This window comes from Hypomesus nipponensis, chromosome 4 (assembly GCF_054491055.1).
Source record: "Hypomesus nipponensis isolate SF chromosome 4, ASM5449105v1, whole genome shotgun sequence".
Lineage (NCBI taxonomy): Eukaryota > Metazoa > Chordata > Actinopteri > Osmeriformes > Osmeridae > Hypomesus > Hypomesus nipponensis.
Window position 1 is genome coordinate 11525209 of NC_140364.1, and position 23866 is coordinate 11549074.

The following is a 23866-nucleotide window of genomic DNA, read 5'->3' on the forward strand; positions in this document are numbered from 1 at the left end:
GTCTGTAGGAGCAATGCCCCACAAGAGCACGTCCATGTCACATAAGGGCTGATAAGACAACTGACCAAGACAAATCGTGATTTGTTGTCTCAAACATGTAAAGTTCTGGGCACTTGATTTAATTTGCCAATGCTGCCTACCTCTAAAGAAAGGTGTCAAACTGCGTCACTTAGCTACAGCTGTGGCCAACTGGAAATACTATGCTGGTAAGAGTCTGTCCGGGGATTATCTGTCGGTATATCTTAACCTGCGAGGAACAATTCTCGTCAAAGGGTAGAGTTTTGTCTATTTGTGTATGGAAATTAAAGCCTGGCTCATTGAGACTCCTGACAGTTACTTCTAAGTGTGTTTATTCACACAACACTAACATGTGCATAAACTATTAACCAACATTCAATTATAGCCTAAGACTGCTCATACAGGTATACTCATTTGATTTGAGGCAATCCCTTTGGGACGTCCTGTAACTGCTCGAAGGGGGCGGGGGGAGACTCGTTCTCCGTTTTCCTCTCACCCCCGCCTCTACCTATGTCCTCAGTCTGATCTGGTGTACATTCCCGTCCCGCGCACCGCCGCACACTACCAAGGTGGTTAGGCTCTAGCATTTAGACTGTAGGGTCCTCTGCGCTTCCAACCTAGTCCAAACTACCGGGGCGAACGGTCGTTAACCCCGCCTCCTCCAAACGGGACCGCAATGATTTAGAAGTTCAGGAATCCCACGTGACGTCACCAAGGGGTGATGTAATGCTTCTGTAAATAGAATGTATTGTAATCCTGCCTCAGTCCAACGTGGTTCCTCTCTCAGCAGTGCCGCTTGTCCTCTACACTTGTTTGGTAAGTTAGCAGAACTAACTTTTCTTGTTAAAAGTGTTCCGTTTCAAAACCCTTGACTTATCTGACAACAACTCTTTATTTTAGACGTTGATAGGCAATAATTAAGGTCTCACCAAGCTGCGGAAAACTTATTCTGGCTTCGTCCCGCTTTAGTTAATCAGTCAGACGTTCTGTGTCTATTTGGGGGGTGTGACTGCACTCTCCAGTCGTGTTGCGTCGGGTTGTTTATGAGGTGAGATTGCTTTTTAACGTACAACCCGGGTCATGTTCTTACAGTAGCGGTGAGAGTATCCCAGATGATCTTAAACATTTAGGCTGCATGTTCAAGCTGGTTTGATAAGCCACACATCGAGAAGGTAAGGAACCGACAGAAAACGATGTTGATTTAAACGAGTTTATTTACTAAAAGCGGAATAAAATGCGTGCGTATACAATTGTGTGTGAAGGTGGAAGCTGTTGAGGTGGATGTTCTCATGTGTGGGGCTGCGCGGTGACAGGTGACATCATTTGATACACTTAAGTTGGTCTTTTCTGCCACACAGCAATTTCACCCGAAAGTTGATCTTAAATAGGCTACTATTAGTCTAGCTAACTGTCAAAGATCAACTGTCAAATATCAATACGTCAAATTAATTGTCATTTAGCCTACTCCGTTAGTTTGTTCAGATGGGAGTTATGTCTTAAACTGACGTCATCCTGCAGGCCTGTTGATGTGATTTAAAGATTTCTGCTGTGATGTGCTGACTGTGCTTTACTGATGTTGGAAAAATGGCAGGCAGACTAACAGGCACTTTGATGTGAGTTTCTTGTTTTCTTTAATCAAATAAATGTCTAGTTTATACCAAACCAAAGAGTCAACCAAACCGATGGTCATGAGTGGTGATAATGAACATGAGTTTGACTACTTTGATTATCTCTGCCGTACACACGTAGACACGCACACACACACATATATATATACACACATACACACACACACACATGAAGTCACCTCTACATGTGGAGGAGGGGTGGGGTATAGGGACTAAGGCTGCAGGCAGGTTTGAACCTGTCATGAGCTGCTCCTTTGTACAGAACAATCTCTCTCTCTCTCTCTCTCTCTCTCTCTCTCTCTCTCTCTCTCTCTCTCTCTCTCTCTCTCTCTCTCTCTCTCTCTCTCTCTCTCTCTCTCTCTCTCTCTCTCTCTGTCATTCTCTCTCTCCCGCACTCTCCTCTTCTCATTCTTTGTCCAGCTCTTTTCTTTTTAATGGTTCTTCTTGTCCTCTGTCCTTTTTTCTTGCTCCCTTGCTTTCCTGGACCCTCTCTTCCCCCTCTCTCTTCCACTTTCTTGCTCTCGCTCTTTTCACCCTAACATCAGGACCCACTTACAGTTTTTTCATCCCCCCTCACCTCGCTAACCCATCCCCAACCAAAACATCTCTCTGCGATGAAAAATAGGAGGGGGCTGTGCAGGGAAGGGGGATGTGTTTCAAGGCTCAAAAAGCCCAAACGGTCATCATTCTCTTCATCATTACTCTCATCATCATCATCATCATCATCACCACCACCAGAGTAATCACTATAATTACTGCCCCATCCTCGACTTGTCCTCCTGGTGCTTACTGCCAGCATCCCAGGGGTTAGAGCGGGCTGTCAAGTCAGGGGTATGGTAGGGGGGATGGGTGGGGTCAAGGGTGGGGGCGGGGTCAGGGACGTGGGTGCATGAGCGAAGCATCTTATGATTGGCTCGCTCGTCCTCCTGACAAATCCCAGTATGACACTGACGGTTCCACCACTGCTCTGTGGAATGCCCGGGGGGGTCAGCGGGTTCATGTGTCCCGGTCTGATGTGGAAAATGAATGGCCAGCACATTAAATAAGTCATAATTACTCCCTCCCCCCCACACACATACACCATCCTGTCTTCATAATGCTGGTGCAGAGCTTCAGGGTCAACTGTGGGTTAGCGTCTCTTACTCTGTCTCCAACTTTGATTCTGTCTCTCTACCTCTCTATGCTTCGCTCCTTCTCTCTCTCTCTCTCTCTCTCTCTCTCTCTCTCTCTCTCTCTCTCTCTCTCCATATCTATCTGCTCTGCCCTCTCTCTCTCAATGTCTCTTTTTCTTTCTTCACTCGATCCCGGTCTCTGTCACTCTCCCTCTGTCTCTGTCAATGCCTGTGTTGTTTAAATCTGGCCTGAACTCTGTTGAACAAGACCGTAGCAGAGAGCTCGAGCCAACAGTACCAAGCAGAGTTTGTGCTTTTGCAACCCTCTTCTGCATTGTGGAGATGCACTTAAGATTCTAGATTGTTACTACATAATTAGTGGGATCAGTCTAAACAGGCTAAATAGGCCTTAATATTACAAATATTCAGTTGAGATTGATAAGTATTTGTACCTTTTCACATAAAAGCACATGCCAACCACTTTTCCTAACGTTAGACCTTTCCTTCAGAACTCTAACTCAGCCAGCCTGAACTTGAGACCATGTGTGTCACATTCACTCTGACCCTGACGGGATTTCTATCCCAAAGATAAGGTTCCGTCCAAGCATGGCCATCCATCATCCAGCAAAGTGGCACCTGTCTGGATTCAGAACTCTGACAGGACCAGCCCAGAACCAACCAACAGAACAAGCTGGATGGAGTTTTAGCCAGTGACTGGAACATTCTTTTCGTAGTTCAACCCTTACCCCAGGAAGTAGATCTCAGACATGGAATGGCTGAAAGGCCACGAGAGGAAAAGGTTTTCAACGATGACTAACAATAAGCGCAGGTGGTTCAGGCAGGGCAATCGGGCTGCGCGCGTCATTCATTTATCGGGTACGTAAGGTGTCTTACTCCACCTTCCTTTACTCCACCCACTACCACACCCATGTTAGCAGCGCATATCCATTTGGCCACGTCCGATAAGGCGTCTTTAAAAGACGCGCGGATATGCACACACTCACCCCGGTCGTTGTATGATCAGTGCTGCTGCCAACCTCCACCGTCCCCTTCTCCCCCATGCTGTCTGTTTGTTCTATCCTTCAGGGGGATTATATCTCTATTGCTCCCTGCCTCATATGTCATGTATGTATGTGTTGCATCAAGGAGGCAGGGAGTGCTTCCCTTAGATCATCCACTCCACCAAAGTCAAATCTACATGTCCATGTCATGTAACCATAAATGCCCAAATCGAATACGTGATTGTCTTGACTGAAATATGTTTCTTTCCTTTACCTCAACCTCTCTGCATTTCTCTCTTTCTCTTTGTCTGTCCTCCCTTCTTCTTCTTCTTCTTCTTCTTCTTCTTCTTCTTCTTCTTCTTCTTCTTCTTCTTCTTCTTCTTCTTCTTCTTCTTCTTCTTCTTCTTCTTCTTCTCCTCTGTGTAGGTTAGTGAAGGAGATGAACAAGGACCAGGACCGGCCCTACGTATGCAGCGCGCCTGCTTGCTCTCAGGTCTGACCACACGCTGACAACAGTCACCTCTCTTGTTCACGTCTCTCCCCGCTGAGATGAGCTCATGTCTCATGTCTCATGGCTCATGTCTCTCTCCTGGTGGTGGACAGAGCTTCCAGACTGAAGCCCATCTGATGATCCACAGACACAAGCATGAGATGACCCTGAAGTTCCCCTCCATAAAGACAGACAACGCCTTTACAGGTGAGTGGGCATTTGACTGCATGCATGTGTGTATGTGTGTGTGTGTTTGCATGAGAAATACAGAGAGAGAGAGAGAGAGATGACCCCCTCCTCAGGACTAGTGGTTGATGAAAAAATGATGATGCCTGGCTACAGTATGAAATCAGATCAGCTGTATTTGATCCCACACACTCTCACAAAGACCTGAAACAGGATGCCTCATGTACCCACGAAGCATGGACGGTGTACCCACAGAGGAGCTAAAGGGATCTCATGCTAAAGTAAACGAGCAACACTGAGATTCACGTTCAACAGACTGTGAAATGGACTTGGCCATAGATGATAAATGGTTGCACTCCGGTTGCAATATGTAGCTAGCTGTTTTTGACACTTTGGTCTCAAGAGCTAGACAGTTTAGTTTGTATTTGTCCCTTCACTCAATTGTATGTATCACATTCCCTTTGATTGAGCTCTGACTGGGTTATGAATTGACAGGCTGTTACTGAGACCAAGGAGCATAAGGCAGTAAGAATGTCTTGGATATATTTGGCAATGCAGTTACATTACATTTGATACATTTAACAGACATCTAACATGCAGACGTTACGTTAATATCATGTTTTAGTTTCGATAGAAAGGGGATCATCTTGGATAGGGATCTTGTGTCAGATGTCCTGATCTACCATGGTTTGATCATATATTACATGCAAAGTTAACAAAACGCACACAATATAATGCAATATAAAATTCATATTCCATTCATGTGATGAAACTACTAGCCTTTGTGTTGTAGACTTGGCGGAGAGATGGGAGGCAGGGTGGCTGTGTTACCATGGCAACAGCGGTGCGTTTCACTCGATGTCAGCATCAGTCTGACCTCTGAACTCTAGTTGGACCCTCCCCCTGGTTCAGGAGTCTGCTGCCTGTCTTGCATTCAGCAGGAAGTCTCCTGTCAAAACACAGACGTGCCCCGACCTTTCACCTCTGCTAGTTTAGACTACAGAGAGGGAGACACTCTGATCTTATCGCACAGACAACCGTTGCCACGGTAACCTGTCGGTCCCGTCAAGTAATTGTGTTGTGGTGCTGTCATAGAGATTTAGAGATTGTCAAGAAGTGTTCTCAGTTCTAAGACTGCCCCACAAAAACTGATTGTAGATTTAGATGTGTACCATATAGACACAGTATACTGTGTACACTATTGAAGCATGACTTGGGAAATGTGTGTGTTTTCTAGACCAGACTCCAACACCAACGCGTTTTCTGCGAAACTGTGAGGAGGTTGGACTCTTCAGGGAGATAGAGGAGGAGTTCCGTGAGGAACAGGAAGAGGAGCACAACAAACAGGTAATCCTGAAAAAAGACATGTATTTTAAGTCTCATCCAAATCCAAACAACGGTCAAGACATGAGTAGTAGAGCTAATGAGAAATACCAGCAACTACATGACCTTTTCTCGAGATTGATAAGTAGATATTTGATTATCACATCTGACTAGTCAGTGTTGAGTGACAGATCAACATGAGATAGACAGGCAGACCCAATCGGACGACTACAGATATCTGACCTGCTGAAGGAAAGACACACCAGGCGATCAGATTCTTTCCTGCATCTTAAACAGGCTGTCCACACACAGAGACGTTGCCAGACAATGTGTGAACACACACACATAAACACACACAATCCATGTGATGGTGATGGACAACACTTGATCATGTATACTAGACCTTTAAAACCGTTGAGAGTCTTTCATGTACACATTTTGTTTCAGCAAGTAGGGTGAAGTGCCTTGCCCAAGGACAAAATGTAAATTGGCACAGCCAGGAATCAAACTGGCAACCCTCAGATTACTAGCCCAATTCCCAAACCGTTCAGCCACCTGACTCCCTGTCTATTTCCTTGCCTTTCAGAATCTCCCTAAAAATGGGCCCTCGTGTCCAAACCAGGCTCAGTCCCGTCACCAGCCTCAGATCCAGGCCCAGCACCAGCACCCCCAGACCCAGACCCAGCACCATCCCCAGACCCATAGCAGCATGATGGGTCCTAGCTGCAGTCTGGCTGCCCAGCAAACTCTGCCCTCCTCCCAGGCTGGCTCAGTCATCACCCAGGCCCCCTCCACTCTCACACACAGCGGGTGAGTACAGATATGACTGGGAACTTACGCACAGGAAACACATATTTATGCATGTTACAAATACGGTAAAGGTACACATAGTATGTATTTACATGAAGTATGCATGCAGACCTGCACACCTCTTCTCCTGTAATCCTGTAATTGTTGCTTTCATCCTTCTCTCTCAGTCCCTTCCCTTGGCTCTCACCCCCTCTCCTGTCAGAGCAGTAAGTCATTCAGTCTGGACCAGACTGTCACTCCCCAGACAGTCTAATTTATCAGTGCTCTAATGAAATGAGAAAGAGGGGGAGCGAGAGTGAATGGAGGGAAGGAGAAAAAAGTGAGCGTGAGGGGGAGAGAGAGGGAGTCAGACAGACAGACAATCAGACAGAGGGATGGAGCCAGTGGCTATAAAATATATAGCCTTCCCCCATCCCTCTGCCCGCTAGCCCACCTCTACCCCCCTCCCCCCCTCCTCCATCCCAGCTTCCTCCTTCCTCGCCCTCCCTCGCTCCCCCCCGCTACTCTCCAGGGTTTGATACAGAGCAGCAGTGTGAGGGCCAGCACTAGGGTCTCAGGGCTGGTGTGGATTACATGGGCATGGTTATCACAGAGCACAACAGAAAGATTAGGAGGTCTCTCTGTCTTTCCTCTCAACATCTGGACCCTGTCTACAATGACTACACGGTGTTCTGGCTTGTTTGCGTGTGTGTGTGTGTGTGTCTGTATGGGTGTGGGTGTTTTCCAATACACTGTGCAGATGTTTGAGTCCGGGGCAATACAGCAGGGAAAATATACATACTATAATTTAGCGTCAGTTACATACTCAGACTATCTCATTGGTGTCTGTGCGTATCTCCAGCTCGCTGTACCAACTTGTATCACGTCTCTGGCATATCAGTCTATTTCTCTTTATGTTTACCCTCCTTTTCCATGGCAACGCTGTATGAGTGCTTGGCTGTGAGCCCGGTTCGACTGTTGTGGTTACGTTCAGACTCGTTGTTTTGGTTTGGGCTGTTCTCTCTCTTTCTCTCCGTTTAATTCGCTGCGTGCGCCACAGTCGGCGCTGACATCACCAGCGATGACCTCACCACAGCGAGGGAGGCCCACGCCGTCGTCTCGCTGGATGAGCGCCAGAGCGTTAGATCATGGCATGGCACCCTGGGCCCTGCATGTCTCTCCCTCCTTTTAATCCCTTCCCTTTTTTTCCATCTTTTCTTTCTATGTCCCTTTCTCATCATCCTTTCCATCTCGCTCTTGTCTTGTCTCTCTATCTGGCTTGGTCCTCCCCTTTACTGCTCACTCCAGATGCCATTCTTCACCTTCTTGAGATCTCTCGTCTGTTTTGGAGCCTTTCCTCAGTTCCAAGGCTGTAGGACAACATTTATTTTTGGACCTGTCTGACCTCCAGACTGTCAAGTGATCAGTTAGAGCAGCTCGTTAACAGTGACCTTCTTATCTTCTCCTGATCTCAGACCAATCCCTGGGTCGCTGTCTTCCTTGCTGCATCTGAGGAACAGACAGAGACAGCCCCTGGCTGCCTCCATGCCCGGCACTCTGCCAGACCCGGCCATGCAAGGGGCATCTGCCCAGCACATGACGGTGAGTTGAGTCGCACACACACACACACACACACACCTACACACACACACACTGTCACACACTCACACACTGATAATGGATGCACTATAAGCATAGTGGTCAAGAACATTGAGACAGAAATATTTATGAGACAGAAAAACTCACTTCACAGTTAAAAATGGATCATTCATAAGACATGAAACCGCCTGTAAAGATATGATTCTGTTAGGAGGGATCACTACTGGAGGTCCTATGCTCGGAAAGATCCATGCCCTCACAGTAGAATTACACAGGACAAACGTCTACACATGGTCAAAAGTAACTACACATGTAACCGATTTTAATAAAACAGTTACATTAGTATTACTTTGCTAACTTAGCTAACTTAACTACTTCAGCTTTGTGTTGAAACTTTGTCTTTGTTTTTTGTTCAGATGGAGGGACAGATGTCCCGAATGATGGGGATTCCAGGCCCCTCCCATAACACATCCTGCTCCTCCCCCCAGGTAACAACCAATCAGATGTATGCATCCACTTCCTGTTTATAACTGGGTGACATAAAACATATAACATAAAACAAGAAGAGCAGATCTCAGAATGATATGGTTCATATTTTAAGGGTTTATACAAATGTGTACATGAACTGACAATGACAGAGACAGATTGACAAAAACATACACCAACATTCCTGTGCGTGCGCACACACCAAAACACACACGCGCACACACACACGCACACACCCACACACACACACACAAAGAGAATAGGGTCTAGTCTCCCTCTGGCTAATCTCATTCCTTGCAGATGGGAGTGGAGAGGAAGTAGTGTAACTCTACACCTACTATACATTCTAGCCTTAACTAGAGGAAAACACACTGTGTTTCTCTCTTCCTTTGTCTCCGTGTCCCTAGTCTCTCTGAAAGTACTCCAGGCCCTCCGTTTTTGTACACAACATCTCTTTAAATGTTCAGACATCTGACACATAGATGTGTCTTAAAACAATAGTATGGTCGGAAAAAAAATGAATGCCACATGTTCAAGCAAGCTGCGTAGAATACTTTAGAGGGAACACATACAGGATATGACCTCACGTGCCGACCCTCCGCTTGGAGAAGAGAGCAGATCAAGTTTCAGGGGTACACTGGTTGCTAGCTTGAAACTGACCCTCCCACACACACAGACTGGCCATTGTCATTGTGCTGAGATGGAGGAAAATGGAGAGATAGGGGGTGGAGGGAGAGAGGAAGAGAGTGTGTGTGTGTGTGTGAGAGAGAGAGAGAGAGAGAGAGAGAGAGAGAGAGAGAGAGAGAGAGAGAGAGAGAGAGAGAGAGAGAGAGAGAGAGAGAGAGAGAGAGACTCCTATTCTTTCACCAGAAGTTGAAAGGTTTAGTTTGGACTTGAGATGTATTTCACAAGAGGACTGTAGGTTTTCTTGGTTTTGGTCGGATTGTTGTTGTCTGAGGGAAAGTAGTGACAGAACTGTCTACTGAAAGTGTGGTAAAACTTTTATTCTACACTTAAGTACATGTATAAGTAATTTGTAAGTAGCTTTGTTCAGAGAAGAGACAAATGAGTTTGTGTGGGACAGTAGCTGTTATTTGAGTCAAGTACAGTATGTGCAGTATGTGCATGTTTTCATGGAGTGTTTGCTTCTGTCAGGAATATCTACTTGATGCAGTAATAAGGTACTACTTAGTGTTATGTCGTTTTAGAGTTAGAGAGTTTCTATGAACTGAACAGGGCTTAAACACTCTTGTTGCATGGGATTCTGTGTGTGTGTGTGTGTGTGAGAGAGAGTCTCTCCCTCCATTTCTCAGTGTGGTGTGTGTAGCTGGCTGGCTGGCTGGACTGGCACAGACAGCTCCATGACCTCATTCTTGGCACCTTCTAAATGTACTCCCTTTTTTCATTGGTGAATGGAGTGGAAAAAAATAAACTACTTCTCTTAAAGAAATATTGCGTAACCGGGAGCGATAGTAATGCGGGGAGTGCTATGATGTCATGCCCCAGAAAGGGTCCAGCCTCTCTCTGCTCTTGCTGAGTGTGGAGGAAGAGAGAGGTAGTTGCAGAGAAGTATGTGGACGGTGGAGAATGTGCCGGAGAGTTTTTATTTAGCTCTCTCACTTTGGGCTTATGCTTTCAATCTAGTCTTATGTCTTACACTGACGCACTCTAGGTATTCACTGTTAAAATATTAACTTTCCACGGTGGATTAGCATGGTTTTTGACACCTCCATATATGTGAGTATTTTCACAGCTGTACTCGACCACAGGCATGATGAATTGTGAAGCTTTGCGAGCGAAAAGAGGATTGTGGAAACAGGTTCTCGTTGACTGTGTGTAATGCTAGAATAATAATCTGACCATCGTTTAATCTTTAAATATTGTTCACATTCAGATGATAATATGTTAGCAGGATTTATTGTTAACCAATCAGTCGCTCTCGGCAGAGGTCTAAGCCAACCATGGGCCACCATCACCCCCATCACCACCCAGCAGTCGCCAACAGCAACAACATGACACCGATGGGTCACATGATGGAGATGATGTCACAGCGGCAGCATCACCACCAGCAGCACCTGCAGGCTCCGCCCCTCCCTTACCAACAGCACTGCCACGCCCCGTTACAACACATGGGGAACGCCCACAATCACCAGGGCCACCAACCAGGGAATGCGATACACCCTCAGGCCCACCAATCACCACCGTCGCACATGCAGGCTGGCCACACCCACCAGGGCTCCCCTCACATGCCCCTCCTCTCTATACCAGGACAGGTAAACCACTCCATCAGTCTCCATAGATGTTGTTGTCATGACAATCACTATGTGTTTCAAAAGACAAGCGTTGTGTTTCTTTCTGTGTGTGTTTGTGTGTGTGTGCATCTGCAGTTGTCTCCAGCTGCGCTGTCTCATTCCCAGCATGCAGTTCTGTCCAGCGGCAGCAGCAGCAGCAGTGGCGGGGGCGGGGGGGGAGGCAGTGGCGGGCGTCGTAGGAGGTCGATGGACCAGGACCCGGACGAGCGCAGACAGAAGTTTCTGGAGCGGAACCGAGCGGCGGCCACGCGCTGCAGACAGAAGAGGAAGGTCTGGGTGTCCTCGCTGGAGAAGAAGGCTGAGGAGCTAACACACACCAACATGCAGCTACAGGTAGGACCAGGCCCCACACACACACACACACACACACACACACGCACACACACGCACACACAGGTACACACTCACAACTGAGCACCCACAGGTTATGCCAACATTTGCTGTTCTGTTGATAGGATGATAGGGCGCCACGTTGAGTGTGTTTTCTGTGTTGTTCCAGAACGAGGTGACTACTCTCAGGTCAGAGGTCGGCCAGTTGAAACAGATCCTGCTGACCCACAAAGACTGTCCTGTCACCGCCCGGCAGAGAGAAGCTCAGGGGTACCCCAGTGAGTAACACCCCTAATCCTTCACAACCCCCACGTCCCCCTACACCCCTACCCCATCCCAGAAACACTCAGGGATTTCCTTAGCGCCCCTGCACCATCTAAAAAAGACCCACATCCAAATACAGGGGTATCTCAGTCGCACCCCCTGACCTAAATACCCAACTCCTCAGAAGAACACCCAGTGGTGATATACTGTGCCTTCTTGAGACATATTTAGTTATATAGCCATCACCCTTGTATAGACCCCTGCCCCATAACACACACACACACACACACACACACACACACATACTACTCAGGGGTTAGCAGCATCATACACTCTCAGTCGGTCTTTCTGAGAATGAGAACTACTTTGCACCTTGGAGATCATGTTTTTTCTCATATGTAGTGGTATCAGTTAAGTACATAATATGACGATGTGCTTATTTGTGTTTCCTATGCAGTATATTTCTATTTTTGTTGTATTTTGAATTGAATGTACAGTATGTATATGTCCAAATAAAATAAGAGCTATTTTACTTAATCTGAACTGCACCGAGTTTTCATTCATTGTTTTTTTGGGGCTTGTTATTATGACACACGCACACACACACACACAAAAAAAAGACACACAAATAGCCGCTCCTTCCCCCTCACACATAGTCGCTTTCAGGTGAATGTGATTGACAGCTGTCTCTGTGTCCAGATCCAGGGCGGAGCCCGGGAGGAAGTCCCGCCCCTTTGTGTCCGGCATCTCGTCAGCAGGCCATCCAACACAACAGCGTCTCCACCTCCTCGGCAGCCGGGGGTAACGCAGCGCGCCGCAGCCACACGGACACCAAGCCCGCGCACTAACACAGACAATAACGCTCCTTCAGGATCTGCGGATGCATCTCAAAAGTCGACATGGTCTCTCCCTCTCCTGGTCTCTGGGTGCTGACGTGAAAGGATATCTCTCTAAACCTTGAGTCATTGGCTCTTTAGCACTGTGATGGTCACCCGAGAACTGGATGATGTGTGTGTGTGTGTGTGTGTGTGTTTGTGATTGTGAGAGTGTCTTAGAGCATTTCTGTTTCCATACATGGTATGTCTAAATGGAAATGAATGCCCCAGGACTTTGTATTTGCTAACAGGTTCATTCAGAATATGTGGGGGATTTCAGCAGCCAGGTCTTAATCTGGCACCAGGAGAACAAGATCTGCAGCTGGGACTTCATGAGTGGTGTGCAACACAGAGCCTTCAGGAAATTCACAAAGTGAATGAAAACAACTTTTTTATACAAAAGAAAGTAGAAAATGTATACCAAGACCTGCAAAAAGGATGCCCTTAGTCTATAATTGCATCTTGTAGATCCAATCTCTTGTTCTGGAACATTTTGGTACCAAATTGTTCAGAACGTCTGTTCAGCACTTATATTTTTTACAGTATGTTTGTATCTTTGTGAATTGGACTAACATAGTTATGAAATTATGTCCATTTGTGTCTGTTTTGTTTCGTTTCAACTTGTTTTTGTACAGAAATTGACAATCGCAGAAAATCAAGTGCATAATAAAACACATATTTTGGTGTGTGTGCAAACATAGGTTGTAATGATTTTACTCAAAATTGTTCAAATGAATTATTAAAACTGGACAATCGTTGATGTTTGGTGTTATGGGTTTTGTAAGTGTGCATGTAATTGATAACTGCTCTTAGAGAATGAATTTATAAAAGGAGGAAAGGGTCTAGTCTGCCCTCTACTGACAATTTTTGGAACTAACATCAATAGACACAAGGTATTGACATATGGGAATAATACTTCCATGCACAAATCTTTAACCTATTATAATTTATAATTGTTTTAAATAAATAATTACAAGTGTTTGTTTACAGCTGTTAGTCTGTGTGTGGGGTGACCCTTACCCTAACCCTAACCCAGATCCAATAATGTCTAATGAAACTCACACACAGAGAAATACATTCATATGGTTTGTTTATTTTCATTGTAAGAAAAACAGTGAACTTTCATGATTGCACTTGCATTTGAATTTCCACACAAAGAACCATAGGCCTATTAGTCATACTGTGAGAAAATGTTATTCTTATCCTCATTCAAAATATAGCAATACATTACAAGATACAGTATATGTTCAGTATGAAAGTATAAAAGCACCAAAATGGAGTAAAAAATTATACAAAGTCTGTTTCTGCCACCCAGCAGCTACAATAATCAGCAGGTTACATTTATTCCTTGTACAAAATAATATAAAACGACATTTTGTTCAAAAGTTCAATAACAGCACCACCGAAATCAAATCACATTCACACTTGAACACACACACGCTCTCACAAACGTGCATAAACACTCACAGGTGCAAGGAAATGAAAGAGGATACAAAAGCCTTAGGAAGCACAGGAAGTCTGACGGATGGACTTCCTGTAGAGTGAGAGGGCTCTGATGAGCTCAGCTGTTTAGTCAAAACGTAACCTAAAGCCAACAGCAACATCACATGTGATCCTGCTGTGGTCAGGAACTTGTCCCAGTGGCCCATTGTCCATGTGTGTGTGTCTGGGGGGGGGAGGGTGGAGGGATTTGAGTGGATCTGTCACGACAAGCTGTCACGGTAGTGTTGGGTTTGAATGTTCTACGTTCTAGTCGGAGAACCTCTGCATGTCTTCCCTGTGGGCGGTGCTGCTGTCTAGAAAGCGCTCGCAGGGGAACTCGATGAGGTCCCCGTCCTCCAGAGGTCCCAGTCGGGGCGGACGACTGCTCTGGAAGCTCGTGAAGTCTGAACACACGGCCGCCGTTGCCATGGCTGAACGAAACGGTCGCCGGGTGGAGTACATGTGCCGGACATGTACGGCCGACTTCCTCCTCTGCAGCCGACGCTTCAGGCTCCGCCCCAGCCACGCTCCGCCAATCACCAGCAGGAGCACGCCGTTACCCGCCAAGGTTGCCACGGTGACCAGCTGGAGGTCAGAGGTCAGTCCCTGGCCTGAGCGACGCCCCTCCACAAGGGTAACCAATCCGGCGCAATGGTCACGGGGCGCCACCTGACACACTGCCCCTCCCACCACTCCCTCCACACAAACCATGTAAGTGACGTCTGGGCTGAGCTCCCGCAGCATGATGGAGCGCGTGGCGCCACGGGCGTACACGTAGCGGGGGAAGCGGTCGGTGGTCCCAAAGCGATCAAACAGAACCCGGTAGTGGACCTCGTCCGGTCCCGTTCCAAGTCCCGGTGTCTGGTGGTTGTGGTCACGGGTGGTCCAGTGGACCGTGGCAGTGCTGGAGGTGACTTGATCCACGGTCACATTGGTGATGAAATGACGGTTGAACACGCAGGGGTCGTTGACCACGGGTAAGACCTCGTCCTTCTCAGCCCTCAGCATGTCAAAGGCCTCCTCTCTCTGGACTGCAGGTGTGCTCAGCTCTGGGACCGGGCTGTGGGGCTCTGGGGCGCTGCTGGTGGTGAGGGGTTGGGGTTCTGTCGTGGGAGTGTTGCGGCCCAGTGTTGAACCCTGTCTACCTTTCTCACCCTTCCCAGCAACCTCTGCAGCACGCAGATTTTTCTTGTTCTTTCTCTTCCTCTTCTCAGTTGATGGAGATTTGTCCACTGTACCTCCTTGGTCTCCCTGGATGCCGACCTCTTTTTTCATTTCTTTTTTCTCTTCTTCTCCCTCTCTCCCATCTCTCTTCTCCACATCTACTGTTTCTCTATCCTCTCGTTCTGTCCCTCTCCTACCAACGTTTTTCTCCTGTCCTCCTCTTCTTCCCCTGTCCTCCATCATTCCATTTCCCCCCCTCCTCCCCCTGTCCTTCTCCAAGACACCGCCACCTCTGCTCTCCTCAGGATTAATTTGGCTCTCACATAACGTGGTCCAGTTCCCAGGGGGTTGCAACTGGGAGTTGTTGACATAGTCCAAATACTTGCCCCTCAGGGTCGCAGGGTGATGACACTGCACGAAGACAGTCAGCAACTTGCCTTGAGAATGCGCTGAGGTCATCCACCGCTTCAGTTCCCCTAGGCGACAGTCGCAAGTCCAGTTGTTGCCATGGAGATCTAAATCGTACAGGAGACTGTTGAGGGCAAATATATTACCGGAGAGACTCGTCAGCCGGTTGTCTTTTAATTTCAATGTCCTAAGCTGCTTCAAATGTGTAAATGCCGTTGAATCCACTGCCGAAATCCGGTTGCGACTTAAATCCAGCTCTTCGACGCGCACGAGCGAGTCAAGAATTCCCGCTGGGATTTCCTCAAGCTCGTTCCCATCAATCAAAAATTCTCTCACGCTCATGAGACCCTTCAAAGCCTCCTTTTCCAAACGAGATATTTTGTTGTTGCTGAGGGAGAGTTTTGACAGTTTTTTTAGATTTTGGAAGACGTGATTACCGACGTGTTGAATTTCATTATCGGACATTATGAGGGTTGTCAGAGCCCTGAGCTGGGAAAATGTGAAAACATTACGCACAGCTGACTGCTTGTTATGGGACAAGTTTAAAAAGCGGAGTTTGGTGAGCATCGAGAATGCATTTTTGTGGACGTGGTGTAGCTGGTTCGATTCTAGATGGAGATAATGCAGATTTGTGAGCCTCTTAAAAACAGAGTCCTGCAATATTTCTATTGCGTTCCCATCCAGACGCAGTTTAACAAGGTTCTCCAAATTACCAAACAATTCTGGAGAAATTGTCTGAATATCATTGTTATTACTATATAAAGTAGTCAATTTATTCAGGTGTTGTAAAGTTCCAAGGGGTATGGTTGATAATAGATTATGGCCCAAATACAGCTCCTCTAATTTGTGGAGTTTCTCGAATGCTTTTGGGTGGATAAAATGTATTTGATTGTACTGCAGATTCAGTCTTATTAGATTACTGTACCGCGTGAAGTCAAAAGCGGAGATATTACCGATGAAGTTCCCACCGAGGCTGAAGATGAGCACGTCCTGGGGGACCCTTGAGGCGACTTTGGGCACCGTGCGCAGCCCGCGGTTTGTGCACAGGAGGTGCTGCGCGTGCTGGCAGTCACAGCGTTCTGGACAAAAGTCGCTGGCGGGTGAGGATGATAGTAGCCCGACGCACGAAAAAAGCAGAAAGCAGATGACCGCTATGAAATTACCGGTATCCATTCCCAAATGGCAGTTGGCACAGGCGTCTGAGGCATTCCCTTTGTGTCGATCAAGTGCAGCTAATGCAACTCTCCAATCTCACAATGACGTCTGATAGTTCCATGATTCACTTGTTGCTCTGAGAAGTGCATAGGAAAATTATATTTAATATACCGAGACTGGATCCATTTCTACTCCATATAATAAGTTAATTTGTGCGCTGCGCTCTCATGTCGTGTGAGGAAACGCTCACCTCCCTAAAAACCTCCATCCCCAAGTGGTCATCTGGTGAAAATTACAGACCTCCGCAAAATAGTTCAGGCGCAGAGCGCATACACAAACACACACAATCTCATACACACCGCCTCTCCCCGCCCCTCAGTCCCCACCAGCAGCAGATGTGGACAGCACTTGGCGCACAGGACTTAGTAGTGCGCGCGCTGCGCGTAGCCTATACACACACACACACACAGACACACTCACGCTGTAACTAATCAAAAGCTTGGGATGTATGTACACACGTCACATCTAGTATCCAATCCTCATCTTTTTGGAGAGTAACAGAGAGAGATGTCTGAACCCTTTGACCGAGTTATTCGCGCGCCCCCGCACCCCCGGGGGTCTCATGCTTGGAACAGGCGATGATATAGAGAATGCAGACGGGAGGCTTTCCTTCCCACGCGGGTTCCACTGCGACCCCGCTGCACACGCAGAAGTTATGAAGAAAAGCGCACACTACTTTAATTATCATAGGCTATCGGCATAATTAAGAAATTATGATATGAGATGTTACTGATGTACACCATTTCAGATTTTGGGATAATGTGATATGCTTGCTTTAGTCTATGGCACTGTAAAAGAGTGCATACTGGCTTTCACTCCAGAGGAATGTAGCCAGGTGTAACTAATACAGGTACAACCTTAAACAGAAACACACTGAACAGCTTAAGAAAGAGTCATTTGCTCCAGTCCTTATCATGGAACAAAAAGCCTGCATAGTTGGGACAAGTCAGTCACGGCTCACAGATGGTTCACATTTCTCCAAGTGGAATTCAGATCATTATGTGTGTGTTAAGACTGCAAAGGCAGGGTGCCAAATCATGATTTAGATCTAGACTTGAAAGAAGGGGAATTAAATACTTGTAGACAATGTACGTTATGTCAGGACACGGTGTGGAGCTCACTGGAAAAGTAGTGTGATTTTGTGTGGGTCTGATGCCCTTTGAGAAAGTGTGCCCTGTATGGAAGTGGGTCTCTGCCAAGACATCTGGACCTTTATGGCACATGAGGTAGATCACTTACCCACGTTCATCCTCTCCACTGCTGGACCTACACCAACACAGGTCGCCAATGAAGGAGGCCCAAGGCACCTGAAAGTAGCTTTGTCATCAAGACATTGTAAATCCAAAAAAAAAAAAACATGATCAAGTACGTTTGATTGAAATTCCAGTCATACACTAAGCTTCGAGATGGCAGGGGATGTGTGTCAACCATAGGGAGGACAGCCAGTCAATAAAGAGCTACATGCACCCCCCTCACAAACACACAGACAAACATGCGCACACAAACACACTCAACTATGTACACACAAAGTGATTTAACCACCTCTGAGAATAAAAGTGAGTGATGCAGTGTTTTCCAAAGGGTTCTACTGGATTACTATTGTAGATCCTAAAGGCTGTTGCCAGACCTGAGGAAGGGCCCAGCTTTTGTTCTCATGCATGTCTATCCATAGACATCATACTGTAACTAGTCCTCCCAGCAGTGGGAATAGGACTGTTTATGTGACTGTGTATGTGACATAGAGACAGGGAGAAATACAGAGAGAGAGAGAGAGAGAGAGAGAGAGAGAGAGAGAGAGAGAGAGAGAGAGAGAGAGAGAGAGAAAGAAATGTGGACCCACCAGGGAACCCCTCTGTTTCAGCGAGGTCATTTCCTGTCTAGCCCTTCACATGAATTTCTGGTCTTTGGTACACCCCCACTCCCCCTTCCCCGCCATCTCAATCATGCTCTATCCCTATTTGGTCTCAGTTGGACAGAAGGGATTTTTTGTTGTTGTCAATGTCGTTCCATCTCAGAGTTAACAGCCAATCCGTTGTGCAACAGAATAGAATAGTATAAATCCTGGTCCAAACCAGGTCCAAACCAGGTGTCTGTCTGACCACTGGAATATACAAGGAGGTATTGTTATATTTTAGCCGAAGTATTTGGACGGGTGAGTGACAGGAAGAGAGGAAAGGAGAGGAAGAGATGAAGGAAAAAAAGGCATGCATGACCTATAGAGACAAATGTTTTTCCCTCTGTCAGTGAAAAGAACAGGAGGGCTGAAAGATCGAGAGAGATGGAGAAGGAGAAAGGGAGCCAGACTGAGAAAATGTGCATGCATACATTGAACATGTCTAGAGAGAGCAAGAAAGTGGAGAGGGGAAAGAAAACTGAATGGGCAGATAAAATTGTGAGGATTGTGTTATGGGACCTCTGGAGCTGACCCACTTTTAGACTTTTACAAAGGGAAGCATTGAGGACCCCAGACAGAGCTGTCTGTCACGGTGCCTGAACACAAAGACAGACCCAGTCTGGTTTTATAAAACCATCTTCCCATCGTCTTAATATCGTCCCTCACCTCGCCACACTGTTGGAGTGTTCCAATCAACACCAGAGCACACTTCCTTAACATAAAGAGAGACCCAATTCTGTCAGAGAGAGAGAGAGAGAGAGAGAGAGAGAGAGAGAGAGAGAGAGAGAGAGTGAGAGAGAGAGAGAGAGAGAGAGAGAGAGAGAGAGAGCGAAAGGTTATATCTCTCTTCACTTGAGCACGCCTGTTTTTTTTCCAGTGTGTCTGTGTGTGAGAGAGAAAAAGAGAGAGTTGGCACCGTATGTAGGTCATCTGAGGAGTGTTAGGTTTCTGTACTGTTGAGTTCTGATGTTAAAACCCCTCCTCTGTTAGAATTCTAGTGTGTGTGCTTGAATGGGCTCATGTATCTCCGGCAGACTATCACACTGTGCATCAGATAGTTCTACATTGTTGCCAAGCATTGTTTCAGAAAAAAACCTAATTACACCACAAGACGAGCTTAACATACATGACCAGCCTGAGCAGTGGCATGACCATTTACATTCAGCAGACGCTCTTATCCAGAGCGACTTACAGTAAATATAGGGACATTACCCCGACGAAAGTAGGGTGAAGTTCCTTGCCCAAGGACATAACATCAAATAGCACGGCAGGGAATCAAACCGGCAACCTTTTGATTAGTAGCCCGATTCCCTAACCGCTCAGCCATCTGACTCCCCATCCTGACCATGCAGATAGACTAACCCAAACAGGGTGAAGGTGCCCCTAGAAGCTACTGAGCTGAAGTCAGTGTTGCATTAACCCCCCCATGTGTTCCTGTTTATAGCATGTAGAAGGTAAGCTGACTAGATCCCTGATGATCACTACCATGAAGAAAAGGTATTTGGTAACTGCCAACAAACAGCTGGAACTCAAATTGACAGTTCTACTGTTCATATGTCCTACCATAGGATGCCTATCACAGAGGCTGGGAGACTTGCTCTCTATGACAAATCAAGTCACACAAGCACGTTTCAAATATGCAAACGCACAAGCACAAAGGGGGATGCAATTAAAGCCATAATTCACCACAAAGGGCTGAGAAGGGTTCTGACAAATTTACACACACACACTCGCACGCACACACTGAAACACAGCAGGTCTCTGGGGTAATGATCAGCTTCACACAAAGTGACGGAAGTCACCTTATTTGAAACACATGCCGGTTATTGTCTGAAAAAACATGCAATTGCAACAGCCTGCTTTTGTGGAGGACCTCTAGCTAGTCAACAGAGATTAAGAATATGTGAAACAGACTCCCAGGCAAAGCCAAGTGAACGCCACATGAAAAGAGAGCTTTATCTAAAGCTCATGATACCAATCAAGACAAATAGTAGAAGAGGGGAAGGCTCAGCTGGCTTTGTGTTTTACATTAATCTTTTACAGTTAGACTCATCAACAAATAGTCACTAATACAATCCTGTTTGCGTGTGTGGGGAAGAGAGAGAGAGAGAAAGCCACCTAGCTAGGTGAAAAAGAGCAAAGAATGAAGGTGAGGAGATGGAAGGGTGAAAGAGAATTTGGGGAGGCAGGGGGGTAGAGAGTTGACTTGAGCAGCAGCAGCTGTTTAGGTGATTATCCGCTCCCGAGCCAGACATCAACGATCTACACAACACACAGCATTAACTGTATCAGCCTCTGTGTGTGTGTTTGTGTGTGGCGGGGGGTGGGGGGGTTGTGCAGACCAAGCATCCGTGAAAGTGACTGCGCTAGTGTACAGGACAACTTGTATGTGCACAAGCAAATGTACAGAATAGGCATGTAAGTGTGTCTGCCAGTGAGAGTTTGTGTGTGTGTGTGTGTGTCAGTGTGTGTGGTTGTCTGCAGCAGTATTGTGTTATGTGAGTGCAGGGAGCACCTGGGCCACATGTCTGCACCCCCTCCCCCCCCCTCTCTCTCCCTCCCTCCATCCTACCATTCCCGCTTCCTCCAGTCCCTCCCCCAGCTCAACCCAGCTGGTTCCCATCGAGGGGAGAAGACAGAGGAGAAAAAGAGAGAGAGAGAGCGACAGGGAGAGAGAAGGAGGGGAGAGAGAAATTAAGAGATGGAGACAGGGAGAGGGAAGTGAAGGGGATAGGGGTGTAAATGGAGAAAGAAAGAGGGAGAGAGGGAGAAGGAAAGGGGTACAGAGGCAGGGAGAAAAAGGGAGAGGGAGAAAGAGAGAGAGGAGAGGGGGAAAGGAGGGAGGATTGTGTCCCAGACGAGACCTTGGCTTCACACCCTAGCTTCTGCTGCTACTTATCAGTTTCAACATCACACAAACAACATTCCACAACTTTTGAACAACATTGGACATGTATAAATGTGCCATTCTAATGCTCAGATCAACCTAACAGTGTGAGCACTAGAAATTGATATCCTGTCCAGGGCAGTGGTGAGAGGAATAAGAATGTTTGGTAAATGCATTGACCCAGCTCCAGTGTCTGGTGTGGAGGAATTCCTCTCCCTTTGACCCTCTGAGTTATATTCTGCCATTGAGAGAAATAGAGGGGTGGGGGAGGGGTCAGGTGGGGTTAGGGTTTTAAAAGTTTTTGGAGTGGGGTGGCAGTTGGTGGGTCGACATCTGGAAGTAATTAAAGAGAGTACAATTTCATTGTTCAAAGGCTAAAAGCAAGATACAGAGTAATTATTGGGAGTGGTAAAAAGAAAGGGGCGCATGTTTGCACAGGGAGAGGGAGAGAAGAGAGTGGTCAGGAACAACAAGGGAACACAAGCCATTCTTCTCCTGGGATTGATTAATTTATTCATCCTCATTCAAACAATAGAGGAAAAGTGACAGTGTGTTCGCTGTCAAGTGTGCAGTCCAATGCCTTCTGTGTGAGATAACAAACACACACTCACACACAAATGTGCCATATAAAAAATGAACACGCAAAACTACTTTTACAGTACTAGATTTCAAACATCCAGTCTCACGGATGCACGTACATCATTGGTTGTGTACAGCTCTTGGTAACAGAAATTGGAGAGAACAAAAAGCAGATTTGATATCGTCTGGTCTCACGTTTAGTGCTAGTCATCCATCAACCCAACTGTAATGTAGGTTAGAGACACGACCATACACATCTGAACTGCAGCTGGGGATTTCAGTCTCTCAGTGACTGACCTGGCTCAACAGCACTCTCTGCTGTCTGCTACCACAGGGAGGCACTTGTATCCCAACGTCTTTGGAAGGGAAAGTAGGCAACACAACACAGACATCAATCCTTTTCACCACCAAACGTTCCCTTTGACTAACCTTCTTGGTTGACACCATTATTGTGACTCAAAATAATATATTGTATAGACAATATACTGAATAGACAGTATATAAATAATAATAAACAGTAAATTTGTGTCATACTGTTTTATATACAGTAGGGTCCAAAACTCTGAGACCATATGGGGGAATTGAAAACAGAGAAAGCCAAGCATTCTGTGCTATATCACAAAAAGCTCTTTGGAATACAGTAGAATTATGTTGGGATAAAATAGATCATCAATTTGTGGAATCAATACATGCTGTTATTAAAGCTTTTTGTTTTTGCAGCAGGGGACGTGGCAAATACAAAGAAAGATATTCTGACATCCATGTAAATTTGTAAAAAATGTAACTTTTCACTCAAATTGTTAAGCTGCTATTATTTTTTGTAATGAATATAATTTGCAATACATTCGAAACAAATGCAAAATAGAAGTATCTTAACTAGTTGTCTCAGACTTTTGGACCCTACTCCATTTAAAGGTTTAGGCTATAACTTTGTTGTTTAACCAAAGTTCCAAAAGGGTTTTGGCCTCACCCCAAACAGTCAAAAACAACAGCATACAGGACATACAATACAACAAACAACATTAACGCACATCACGTACAGACTGCTTTCTCAAATTCGTCATACTCAAGATAAACACAATCAATGTACCAAGTCATAGGTACAAAGGTTTTTCTATTCAGCCATGTTATGTGTCTGAAACAGGAAAATAAACAGAGTACTTGTCTGTTAGCTGTGGGAGAAGGTCTGTGAGATGGGCGTGACATAGCACACTCAGCTTTATCTGGCAGTGTGATCTAATTAAGTCTCTGATTAAACAAACACACACAAACACACACACACAGATACCTACATCGATATTCTGACGACCCTTAATGTAATTATAGGTATAATTATATAAAGTATTGCTATACCACTTCATAGTCTTACAGACAGTGTACATTTCTTGAGGATTCTAAATACATCTGCACTTACTGACGTCTTGGCATAAGCCACACCCAAGACAAGCACGCTTCAAAGAGAAACTTTGGTTCTTTTTGTTTTGCCTGGATCTGTTGGCATGCCAACAGAGCAAAGGCAGGAAGGCTCCCTCTCCATGCAAAGAAGGAAATTTGCTTCGTTGAGTAAACAAATCGTGAACAAGGCTGGGCCCTTCAGACATAGTTGGACCGGGATTCTGCGAACGGATGAAACCAGGAGTAAAGTTCTAAAATCCCAAACAAGAACACGCATGCTCCAGAACACGCACGCACACCAACACACACACACAGAGAAGCGAATAAAATTGTGCAATTGCAACAACAAAAGATTTGTTGATATAAATTTGATTTTTAATTGATATAAAACATTATTAACAGCGTTGTTTTGTTTATTATCATTAACAC

The 23866-nt window shown here is 46.0% G+C and overlaps 2 protein-coding genes across 4 annotated transcripts; one reads left to right on the plus strand and one right to left on the minus strand.

The window, feature by feature from the left end:
* Positions 1–591: 591 nt before the first annotated feature.
* On the plus strand, positions 592–13171 carry LOC146295590 (cyclic AMP-responsive element-binding protein 5-like). 3 transcript variants are annotated; one of them, XM_084696544.1, is made up of 12 exons: positions 592–834; positions 3347–3634; positions 4186–4252; positions 4363–4456; positions 5673–5782; positions 6345–6568; positions 8023–8149; positions 8563–8634; positions 10579–10905; positions 11020–11277; positions 11444–11552; positions 12238–13171. In XM_084696544.1, exons 3-12 carry the CDS (start codon positions 4199–4201, stop codon positions 12384–12386), a joined length of 1524 nt encoding a protein of 507 aa, XP_084552670.1. In that variant the 5' UTR covers positions 592–834; positions 3347–3634; positions 4186–4198; the 3' UTR covers positions 12387–13171. The 3 variants fall into 3 exon arrangements, with proteins under 3 accessions (XP_084552670.1, XP_084552668.1, XP_084552669.1); XM_084696542.1 differs by lacking the exon at positions 3347–3634; XM_084696543.1 differs by lacking the exons at positions 592–834; positions 3347–3634 and adding an exon at positions 1057–1190.
* A 332-nt stretch (positions 13172–13503) lies between these two features.
* On the minus strand, positions 13504–16893 carry tril (TLR4 interactor with leucine-rich repeats). The gene has a single exon (XM_084695396.1). It carries the CDS (start codon positions 16638–16640, stop codon positions 14163–14165), a length of 2478 nt encoding a protein of 825 aa, XP_084551522.1. The 5' UTR covers positions 16641–16893; the 3' UTR covers positions 13504–14162.
* Positions 16894–23866: the final 6973 nt, after the last annotated feature.

What these genes read in the sequence shown, in the direction of transcription:
- LOC146295590 (XM_084696544.1), top strand. Translation starts at nt 4,199, where the DNA reads ATGAACAAGGACCAGGACCGGCCCTACGTATGCAGCGCGCCTGCTTGC. An exon ending in GCGCGCCTGCTTGCTCTCAG is followed by an intron (nt 4,253 to 4,362) that starts GTCTGACCACAC and finishes GGTGGTGGACAG; the next exon opens with AGCTTCCAGACTGAAGCCCA. An exon ending in CATCTGCCCAGCACATGACG is followed by an intron (nt 8,150 to 8,562) that starts GTGAGTTGAGTC and finishes TTTTTTGTTCAG; the next exon opens with ATGGAGGGACAGATGTCCCG.
- tril (XM_084695396.1), bottom strand. Translation starts at nt 16,640, where the DNA reads ATGGATACCGGTAATTTCATAGCGGTCATCTGCTTTCTGCTTTTTTCG.